This window comes from Thalassophryne amazonica, chromosome 1 (genome assembly GCF_902500255.1).
Source record: "Thalassophryne amazonica chromosome 1, fThaAma1.1, whole genome shotgun sequence".
Classification (NCBI taxonomy): domain Eukaryota; kingdom Metazoa; phylum Chordata; class Actinopteri; order Batrachoidiformes; family Batrachoididae; genus Thalassophryne; species Thalassophryne amazonica.
The window spans coordinates 20,151,490-20,163,503 of record NC_047103.1 but is presented as its reverse complement, the minus strand read 5'-3'; the positions used below and the strand labels follow the sequence as shown (position 1 = coordinate 20,163,503).

The window sequence follows — 12,014 nt, the reverse complement described above, 5'->3', positions numbered from 1 at the left end:
GGTTTGAATCATATTTGTCTAATAGATTACAATTTGTTCATGTAAATGGGGAATCTTCTTCACAGACTAAAGTTAATTATGGAGTTCCACAAGGTTCTGTGCTAGGACCAATTTTATTCACATTATACATGCTTCCCTTAGGCAGTATTATTAGACGGTATTGCTTAAATTTTCATTGTTACGCAGATGATACCCAGCTTTATCTATCCATGAAGCCAGAGGACACACACCAATTAGCTAAACTGCAGGATTGTCTTACAGACATAAAGACATGGATGACCTCTAATTTCCTGCTTTTAAACTCAGATAAAACTGAAGTTATTGTACTTGGCCCCACAAATCTTAGAAACATGGTGTCTAACCAGATCCTTACTCTGGATGGCATTACCCTGACCTCTAGTAATACTGTGAGAAATCTTGGAGTCATTTTTGATCAGGATATGTCATTCAAAGCGCATATTAAACAAATATGTAGGACTGCTTTTTTGCATTTAAGCAATATCTGTAAAATCAGAAAGGTCTTGTCTCAGAGTGATGCTGAAAAACTAATTCATGCATTTATTTCCTCTAGGCTGGACTATTGTAATTCATTATTATCAGGTTGTCCTAAAAGTTCCCTAAAAAGCCTTCAGTTAATTCAAAATGCTGCAGCTAGAGTACTGACGGGGACTAGAAGGAGAGAGCATATCTCACCCATATTGGCCTCTCTTCATTGGCTTCCTGTTAATTCTAGAATAGAATTTAAAATTCTTCTTCTTACTTATAAGGTTTTGAATAATCAGGTCCCATCTTATCTTAGGGACCTCGTAGTACCATATCACCCCAATAGAGCGCTTCACTCTCAGACTGCAGGCTTACTTGTAGTTCCTAGGGTTTGTAAGAGTAGAATGGGAGGCAGAGCCTTCAGCTTTCAGGCTCCTCTCCTGTGGAACCAGCTCCCAATTCAGATCAGGGAGACAGACACCCTCTCTACTTTTAAGATTAGGCTTAAAACTTTCCTTTTTGCTAAAGCTTATAGTTAGGGCTGGATCAGGTGACCCTGAACCATCCCTTAGTTATGCTGCTATAGACGTAGACTGCTGGGGGGTTCCCATGATGCACTGTTTCTTTCTCTTTGTGCTCTGTATGCACCACTCTGCATTTAATCATTAGTAATCGATCTCTGCTCCCCTCCACAGCATGTCTTTTTCCCGGTTCTCTCCCTCAGCCCCACCCAGTCCCAGCAGAAGACTGCCCCTCCCTGAGCCTGGTTCTGCTGGAGGTTTCTTCCTGTTAAAAGGGAGTTTTTCCTTCCCACTGTAGCCAAGTGCTTGCTCACAGGGGGTCGTTTTGACCGTTGGGGTTTTACATAATTATTGTATGGCCTTGCCTTACAATATAAAGCGCCTTGGGGCAACTGTTTGTTGTGATTTGGCGCTATATAAAAAAAAATGATTGATTGATTGATTGATTGATTTGACCACATTGCCTCCAGCATGATTGCTGTTTTAACAATTGTTTGCTTTTTTAAATTTGGTGTAATAAAAATACGTGTTAAATTTTTCCAATTAAATTCTCTCCATGTAAGTGAATTTGTGGATGTCTGTTGAGTTGCACACATGTGATACCATTCCTCTTCAGTGATTGTGATATTCAGCTCTTTTTCCCACTTGTGAGATTTGTATAATGTTGTTTTATTCTGACATTCCATTATGCTGTGGTATATTACTGATATAACCCTAGATATTTTTGATTATATGCATTAACCATCACTTCTATCACTGGGTTCATTTCTTCTGGTGTGGCCCTCTTCACCTCTTTATTGTAATATTCCCTCAATTGAAAATATCTAAACAAGTCTTGATTCTTAAGTGCAAATCTTTTCTTTAAGTCTTCAAAACTCCTTAATTCTCCATTCTCTGTGGCAGTACAAAATGCAGTCATTCCATTTTTCTTCCATTCTTTAAATGTTGAGTCATACAGCCCAGGCCTAAATTCACTCCTCACAGTTTTTAACTTACTTATTGAAAACATTTTTGAAACTCATTACTTGTCAGCTGTTTCTTTTGTCAGGGTTTGAGTTTTGTTTGGTTATCTGTTTTTATTTCTTTATTTTGATCTGTTTGTTATTTTTCATACCTCAGTGTTTTTTGTTTGTTTATTCTCTTGCTGGGTTTTTTCTGCTTGGGTCTGTCTGTTGCTGCTTCTCTTGTTTTTCTCTTGGTTCTTCATAATGGGTGTTTCCCTCTCTCTCTGGCCATGCCCTTGTTCTGGTGCTTTCCATGCACACCTGTTTCTGATGTGCTTATCACCTGGGGTTATATAAGATCACTGGGTGTGATGGTTCCTCGCCAGTTTGTCATGACTTGTGTCTTCATTCCAGCTCTGTACCTGCATTCCATAGTCCTGCCTGTCTCCTTGTGTGTTCCTGACCTACAGCCTGTTGCATCGACCACGCCTTTTTGCCTAATGATTTTTGTACTGCTGCTTTTCTTTGACTGCCTACTCGTGTACCGACTGCTGCTAACCACATCAGTAAAGCCATCTAAAAACCAGAGCTGTTTGTTTGAGCTGTGCATTTGTGTCCAGCAATTCCTGACCATCCAGCCTGATACTTTTTGTCTTCACACAAAAAGGCTTATGCTGATTATTTTGAACCATGTACAACTACATTATGGATATGTGGTAATGTGTGTTTTGACATGGTACAGCTTACTCAACTCTCAACATCCATTCTAACAAGTAACATTCTGTTTACAGACATAGTGAATTGTCATTATGGTGAAACAGAATATCGCTGAAGAAAATGTGTCCAATCGCATCATATTAACGAAGATGTTGGCAGTAATTTTGAGCTTGTTGCTAATTACATCATATGTTCATTGAAGATAAATGTGCAAAACTCTGTTAAACAACCTATAGACAGAAGTGCTTCCTAAATGAGTTTCAGGAAAAAAATACAAGCAAAAAAACTCAGCATGAAATAAGAACTGGGTGCACAGATGGCTCGTACTGGGACATTCTTGTGACCCCCAGCTCGAGGTGCACAACCAGCACGACACCATGCTGTCAAGAACATGACACGAGACTGTGTTTAGTGATGAGAAAATCCTTACAAACGCATCTCTGTTATCCAAAACAGTACAGTGACACAATGGTAGTGAACCTACCAGTGTGTCTCAAACAACTTGGAGATCTGAAATCATGGTTAGGTTTGGGGTTTAGGATTAAAATAGAATATGAAAGAGACATGCAATGAAGTAGCTGAGACAAAGCATGAGAAAGGCACCAAACAATAGGAGTACTTTTTGTTTTACATAGCCAGTAGGGGTCACTGTTTACTACCTTTAAAATGGAACCTATGGGGTTATGGTGTATGTGACTAGTTAACTTCTGACATTTGTTACAGATATCGTGAAAAGTCTTACGGCAACCCTAAGCCTAGTAACCAAACGTGAAGAGAAACTGTTTTAATGTTGGAATGTCTTTTTTTGTGTCATCAGAAAATCATCAGTACCTGATTGCGCTGTTGGAGTTGTCTGGATCGTGGGCAAAGACTCTCCCAATTGAAGTGCCCACTTTGGCATCCTCCAAAACTACCATCTTAGTAAATGGCGTGGAAAAGATGGGCGGCTCGTTCACATCTTCCACCGTCACCCTGACAGGCACCGTGTCGCTAAATGGGCCCAAGCTCAAGAAGTTGGAGTCAATATTCCTGTTTGTGGCTTCGATTCTCAGAGAAAAGCTGCTCTTTGTTTCGAAGTCTAAAGGCTAGAAAGGACAGATGGGAAAAGTACACAACATGTGAAAGATGGTCACTTTACTTGTCAACATCAGTGAGGAGAAATTCGATGGAAAGAAAAAAACTCTTTCAATGGAAAAACTGCAACAGTTCAGGCATAACTATTGAAGGATGATTAAGCTCTATATATGATTAATATCTAAATGACTCAGCAATAAACCAAATTAAAGATTCGTACCCTTACAGTATGGTTTCTTAAAGTCATTTGCAAATGGACGCTGTCAAAGCATTACTATTGATTTTCAGAATGGCGCCGCTTTTCTGAACGCTTCTGACACATTTTGTCATTTCAGCCGACTTATTGAACACCACGAGGTGACACATGATCCACTGCGAGGGGGCATTGATTTGACACTTTTATTGTCCGCGGCTCTCTCCAGTGTTGTAATTGTGTGGGTCTGGTGCAAAACAAAACAATGAAAAGATCAATGTGGCCCATCTGACAAGAACAGCTCGTGGCCAACAATTCCTCTCGCTCTCTCTTGCTTAACACCCCCCCATTCCCCCCAAAAAAGCTGCAGCTATGACCTGTCAAATTGGCGTGGCCTGAGGAAACCATTTCACATCCTCTGAAATCCTGAAATGTGAGTCATGAGCCCTGAGCTCTGTGAAACTCGAAATTTACATGAGGCAAAAATGTGCAACAAAACTTTGATCGCTTCCCTGGAAATTACTGGGTCTGTCATATATCAACTTGAAATGATATTTATTTCCATAGGCAGACATCAATAATGTTATTTATAGCATATTGTTCCCATGGTGACAGTGTTAAAATCTGTCTGTACCAGTTAAGAGTGCTCCGTCCAGTCATCCTTATTGTGACTTCTATACCGTGAGAGAGTTCCGTGGAGTGTGAGACTGGAGTTGTTGCCTCAATAAATCCATGATTAGAGCCCGTGTTGACTTATTTATTATTCAAAGCTCCAGCTGATATGTTGTAACATACTAAGGAGATAATGGGAAAACTGCTATGCCTTCTTTTTTGTTTAAATGTAGTCTAGTACAAACATTAAGAAGACACAGTGGTAAGTCCTGTATAGGTCCTGAGGCCCGTTGGTGTCGGTGCCTATCTCTGGATTCCATAGTGTTGAGTGGATGAGAGCCCCCCCTGGGTGGGATGCCAGTCCAATTATAAACATTAAGACTCACTCAGAATTTATGGATACAGCAAGTGGTTCCCAAACTGAAGGTTGTGACCACAGATGGTGTATATATACTGGATAATCCCTCTGCTATATCACCTATAGGTTTTACAGAGAATGCACTTGAAGCTTTTTATCAAAGAGTGGTCTGCAGACCACTGGTGGTATTTTAATGACCCCTATTGGTCCAGGAGTACATTGGTTATCATATTCTAATTTAAATGTTTCTCAAACTGTTTAAAAATGATTCCAAAGTATATTGATTGTAGCATATACGTATGTTCTATTTTCTTTATAAGCTCTTATTTAAATCCCAAAATTTGAATTTGAAGTGTGATGCTAGTGTGGTTGACAATTATACAAGTACTTAGGTTACAATTTGTAATAGTATTGGAGTGGCAAGCAGGCCTACTTAGTAAACGGCACATGACAGTTTGCCCCATCAAACCTGATGGACCCTGAGAGTTGCTTCAAAGAGGAATGGGCAAAACTGCCCAAAGTTAGGTGCATCAAGCATCATTTCCAAGAAGACTTGAGGCTGCAACTGCTGTCAAAGCTGCATCAACAAAGTATTGAGCAAAGGGCGTGAATACTTATAGTATGGACATGTGATTTCTTAGTTTTTATTTTTAATAAATTTGCAAAAAATTAAAAAAATATATATTTTTCATGTTGTCATTATGGGGTGTTGTGAGTAGAATTTTGAAGGGGAAATGAATTTAATCTATTTTGGAATAAGGCTGTAACATAAAATGTGGACAAAGAGAAGTGATGTGAATACTTTCTGGATGCACCCTGTGGCCCCTTTAATTATTATTTATATTATATTCTTATTTATTTATTTATTTGAGCAAAAGTTTAGTCTGGACCATTTTCATTTTCAAATTTGCTTCTTAACTGTGAAAAGTCGGTTGAAAAACATCATGAATCAAGGATTTTTTTTTTTTTTTACAGATTTAAAAGCTATGCAGCTGTGTTACATTTGGCAGTGCAAAAAGCCCACTGATTCAGTTTAATCATTTCTGTGTGCGTGCGTGCGTGTGTGTGTGTGCGCACGTGTGTGTGTGAGTTATGCCGATGATAAAAGAAATTTAGCAGGTGTTTGGAACATGGGGGGGGGGGGGGGGGTGGAGAAGAAGAAGAAGAATAAAAACAACCTCTGAATGGCTGCACAGACCACCTCCGCCTGTGGCTCTGATCGCAGCAGCACTGCAATGCTGATCAGAGCTGCAGAGAAATATTTATTGATCTCTAAATTAAAGTATATGACATTTCTCTCGTTATTTTGTCATTATTGTGTTAATTTTCTTTGACATACAAAATAAATTGCCCATGTTTATGCTATAGTACTGCACAATCCATATCATGGCCCACCATCACACGGTGATGACGATGACTTCAGCGTACTGAGATTTGTTCTCACAAGCTATTTTCAGTTTATTTGCAGCTGTACCATAAGAGGTTTCAAAACACTACTTCTTAGCCACTCATTTCCTTTGTCTCTGTATTTGAGTCCTTGCCATCGCTTACAAACTGCAAATTGAAGTGGAAGCCATAAAATGTGCCTGGACCTTTGGACGAATCAATGCACATGGTATGAAAGTAACACAGTTGGAAAGCTCTAGGTTTGAGCAGATGCCCCTTTTTCAGCACTGAGATGACAGTTTGATGCTTTTTGATGATCCAACCAGGCTCTTGGAGACAGAATGCTTTCGCTTTAAATGTAAGACCTTTGCTCAAAGCCTGTCTTTCTGAAAAGGGGAGGTTTTAGTGCCATTTGGAGACAGAAATGTATAATTGGAAGGTTATAATTTCTTCCAGTAGTGCTTGGCACGGGCCCCATCCACTGCTTGTTGCACTACTTAGTGAGCAGAACAGATTCAATTCTCCATCTGAAGTTAATGCTCTACCTTTAGAAGGATGATGACCCCCTCTTGCGTGTCCTCATCTGTTGTAATGTTAAATACGCCAGGCCCATCGCCGTCCATGATCCTGTAGTCCATTTCCGCATTGGAGCCAATATCAGCATCAGCGGCTTTGATTCTGGCGACCACGGATTGCACAGGCAGCGACTCCAGCACAGTGTACTGATAGCTCTCTGGAAGAAGATGGACAGGACCAGGATGGCAGTGACAAATGTGTTTATTTTGCTGCCAACTCACCATCAAGCAGCCCGGATTTGAATTAGCTGTGTGGTTTTTCAATAAAGCCATGTTAGATATTACATTTAACAAGCAGTAGTGACATTCCTGGAGTCATGGTCGTAGTTTTGTTGCATTCTTGCCATGTAGACTATGTAAAAATAACACAAAATGCAAGAGTGTGACAAAACTTGAATTTCAAGTAATAGATGAGTACATCGATACATGGAGCCCTGAATCAAACCCAGTGTACTATGAACCCCTTAGTGGCTGAATTCTGAATATACGGCTCTGTCTCAATAATGGGGTCGCATCCTTCAAAGGCTGCATTCACTGACCTCATGGATCATAGCAGTGTGACTAGGCTATCTCATGGAATGCATTCGACCCTTCTTTACCCTGAAAACAAAGAATACTTTCTGGATGCCCCGTATGCTGCGCTTTCTGTCACTGTATGCAGTGCTGCCCCCCAGTGGTGAACAAAAGGTGAGCAGTTTATTTGTTTATTTGTATTTGAAGGTAAGCACTGCCACTTTTGGCTTATTCTAATTGATTGTAGAAAATAAATATGTACATTAAACAAAGAATTATATCGGGTAGATGATAGTGCACCAAGTCAAACTGTTCCATAATACGAAGTATTCCTCTTGAATCATATCGTAGCCAATGTAGCTATGACCCAAGCAGCCAATGTAGGGGTGCCCCAAGCAGAGGGTCACCCCTTTCAGTCTGGTCTGCTTGAGGTTTCTTCCTCAGAGGGACTTTTTCTTTACCACTGTTACTCTGGGGGTTGGTAAGGTTAGACCTTACTTGTGTGAAGAGCCTTGAGGCAACTCTGTTGTGATTTGGCGCTATATAAAATGAAAATAAATTGAATGTATCTATACATATTAGATAGTTTTAAAACAGAGATGCATGATCTAAGTAGAGTAGAATACATCATATTATGTATAGCATAAAAGAGGACTTTTAGGAAAACAAATTTGGAGATTTACAATACATTTTTGTGGCTTTGAAGAGAATGATCTTCCTGAATACTGAATAATGCTGAGATGTGGAGGTTTATCCTTTTCACAAAAATTTAAAAAATAAAACAATAATAATAACAATAATAAAATATCTTGTACTCAGATCACTTTGGCATTTTACACCGCATGAAATGACCACTCAAACATTCTATTAGTGTGAAAATCGCCATTTTGCTCACTAAGCTTTTGTGTGACCCTTTGGATTTAAAGCACTTTAAGAAGAATAAAGAAGGGAATCATATTCATAATAATAATCTCCCCATTCACCGTGGCAGAGCTCATTACCAGACCTTTCCATGTTCCTCACAGTGTCTCCCTCAGCCACCGTCTAAATGCTAATCTGCCTGACATTGTTTGCCTCCATGTAATCGTTGTAATGGCTTTTTAATTTGCCGTGGTATAGCAGCTCTTTAAAAGACCAAAAAATTGCTTTCCTCCATCCGTTTTGCCCCTGCACCTATCTCCTCCACCTCGTCCCCCTCTCCCAGCCCATCCCATCATGCAGCTAACCTTGTCTTCTTTCCCTTCGTTTGTTCCAAGGACTGCCTACAGTGAAGTGTCTAGACTCAATTGGCTCTGATGCTCTGTAATGTTTTATCGATTCTGAACCACGACCCTGGGAGCACAATGGCAGGAGCAAAACCCAGAACTCCTCCAAAGTCGCTTTATTCCCAGTGAGATGGCACAGGGTTAAAAAACAGCATTGATGACTTGTTGGAAAAACTTGGGCCTTTCTTTCCCCCTGGGATCCGAACAAATTAACTTGGCTTCATGGCGATACAGTGGTGACTGCACCTGCCAGACAGTAGTTGGTCTATCTGCGGTAAACCGATTGCCGGTGCTTCAGATTATCATGAGAAGCACTGTGTGCCTTTGAATCCTGACGCTCAGGCTGGAACCCATTAGCAGGCCATGAAATAAGCAGACAACAAAAAAGGGAGCCTGATTGATCTCGTATCCAACGTCGAAGCAAATCCCAATTGAAGACTAAAGCACGGAGAAACTTTCCTTGCAGGAAGCCTGTTTTATTAGCTCGCCTTATAAAAGTCCAAATATTTGTTGGAAACACAAAGCCACAAAGATAAAGAAGTAATAGAGTTTGGCAGGTAGTTAAAGGAACTTGAGAAACTTGGTGAGACAGATTTTTCTGCCCAGCAAACTGTATATGCTTTAAAGGAACATGCCATCGTTTTGATCTTTGAGCCAATTAATATAATTGTCATGCATGTTATGTTGCAGACAACCATTTTTTCAAAAGATGCGAGGAGAAAAAGCAAGGTGAAAAACTGAATACATTCACCAGTTGTAAAGTATTTTATCGTTTTTTTTTTTTTGATTGATTGTTGTTTTTAAGACATATTTTTGGCGGTTTATGCAGTGAAACTGTGGAGTAAATGATGTACAAATACTTGGAACTGTTGCATTCATCTATGTGTTAAAAACAGAATAAAACAATTAAGCCCCGTTTCTCACTTTCACATTTCTGCATTCCACAAGTTAACAGTGACAATCTAGCGTGCAGTTTGATGACATAACATACTGGAATTGCACCATATGGCATGCGCAAAAACAACTGCAGAATAACCGTAGCATAAAAATTGCATGCCTGTAGTATGATAATAGTATGGTACGGCATGTACGACAACGTTAAGTGCCCCTTCACACATAATACAAAGGTAATCAAACTGCACATGAATTGCACATGAAACGCATGAATCGTATACAATACGTGTAAAATCATAGCTGCCTCCAACACCTCATACACCTGTTGCTACAGCTATGTGCGCACACAAGTGGCTGAACGACAGGGTGTGCCCTTTGAGAGCCCATTTGATCTATCTCACGGCAGGTGTTGGCCAGATTCCAGGTGACACACGCGAACATCTAACACTTATTTGGCACTTAGAAAATTTGTGGTCATTCCAGCTATTAGCACAAAACAGTCACTAGACAATCACTTTCGAGCTGGATGTGAAATTTGCCTAAGTGCTCCCACGACTGTGAAGTTGCCAAGTACACATGTGGAGTGCCAGAGTGTCAGCTCCCCCCACAACACGTGCGTGTGTTTTGCGTGCTCCCCCAACACATGGCATGTGTGTGGTTCATATGCCCCCCCCTTCCCGCGGACAAGGTACCTCATGTAATCACAGAGTGACACCTTGGTCTGTGTGCTGAACGGATGGAGGCATGGCTGGCTGCCCACAGTTGTTGAAACTTCTCTGGTCCTGGATGTCACAAGTGCAGAACACGTACCATGTTTTGACAGACACGCGCGTGTGTGTGCCTGCGGTCCTCATGCGGAAATACATAAAAACATATATCGGTTTTGCAACCAGCTTGAGAAACGGGCTGTCAGTTCATGTGGACACACAGCAGGCGACCTGAATGTCACGTCTGTCTGACAGGACACGCGCGCAGGCCAGCCCAAGATGCGTGTCTGTGAGCAGCACAGGACTATATGACAAGCCAACAGTGTGACAAATACGCCACTTTCAGTCACTTATCAGCAGAAATATGTCACAACAAATGCCGTTTGGTCAGTTATCACAGTGCTTTTCTCTCTTTTTAAAAAATGAGCATCACACAGATTAAGGAGCGGTACAACCGGTTTAAAGACGGCCGCACAACAGTGGAGAGCGAGCCGCGCTCCGGTCGGCCATCAACATGCTGAAATGACCAGATCATTTCCAACATGAACACTGTGGTGATACGGGAGTGTTGTGTGACTATCCGAGAAATTGCAGAAGAGGTGGACATCAGCACTTTTTCGGCACATTCCACTGTGACAGAAGATTTGGCCATGAAAAGAGTTGCAGCGAAATTCATGAAGATGGCTTCAGCACGAAGCTGATGGCGGAGCAAAAGCGGCACCGTGTTGAAGTCTCACAGGACATGTTGTGACATGCTCACCTCTTCCACAATTTCTCGGATAGTCACACGACTGAAAAGCCACTGAAAGCCATCTGAATCTTCCGAATGGCATGTCACAACATGTCCTGTGAGGCTTCAACACGGTGGCGCTTTGCTGCGCCATCAGCTTCGTGCCGAAGCCATCGACATGAATTTCGCTGCAACTCTTTTCATGGCCAAATCTTCTGTCACAGTGAAATGTGCCGAAAAAGTGCTGATGTCCACCTCTTCCACAATTTCTCGGATAGTCCCACGACGCTCCCGTATCACCACAGCGTTCACGTTGGAAATGATCTGGTCATTTCAGCATGTTGATGGCAGACCGGAGCGCGGCTCGCTCTCCACCGTTGTGCGGCCGTCTTTAAACCGGTTGTACCGCTCCTTAATCTGTGTGATGCTCATAGCATCATCACTGAAAGCCATCTGAATAATCCGAATGGTTTCCACCTGGCTGTCGCCCAGTTTCTGGCAAAATTTGATGCAGTCGTGTTGCTCCAGTCGTTCCGCCATTTCCTTGCAAAGAAAAAACGACGAGAGACTCCACCCATCCTCACACAAAGGCTGCTTACAAGCAAATGACGCAACCGACAGGCATGAAAAAACTCACGCATGCGCACGAAGGTTCAAGGTTGGCTCATGCAAGCACACGTGATTCAAATCCATCAGGTTTTTGAAAAAAATAAAAAGGTCGGATACTTTTCAAACAGACCTCGTGTACATATACAAAGTTTACATACCCTGCTAACATATTTTACAGGGCGTGCTCTTCTGTTTTTGTTGTAAAAAAAGAAAAGAAAAGTTTACTATGATGGATTGCTTATTACTTGGATTATATCAAGACCATCTCAAATATCAGAACATTTACCTTCCAAGTGTATTGGAATGAAAACAACCCAGTGGAACTCAGGAAATGTATGAAACGGTTTAACTTCCGCAATCCAGTCATACAGTCTTGAAAATGGTTTCTAATATACATATGTTGCGGACATGAACGAGCGAAGCCATCTCACCA

The 12,014-nt window shown here is 41.2% G+C and overlaps 1 protein-coding gene across 2 annotated transcripts in view; it reads right to left on the bottom strand.

The window, feature by feature from the left end:
- The window catches only part of cdh7a (cadherin 7a), a 375,152-nt gene that overhangs the window by 105,649 nt on the left and 257,489 nt on the right, over positions 1 to 12,014 (bottom strand). For both annotated transcript variants that reach the window (XM_034166782.1, XM_034166771.1), the window contains 2 exons: positions 6,834 to 7,021; positions 3,497 to 3,750 (listed from right to left, as the gene is read on the bottom strand). In XM_034166782.1, the coding sequence (XP_034022673.1) occupies positions 3,497 to 3,750; positions 6,834 to 7,021 (442 nt within the window). The remainder of the gene's footprint in view (positions 1 to 3,496; positions 3,751 to 6,833; positions 7,022 to 12,014) is intronic.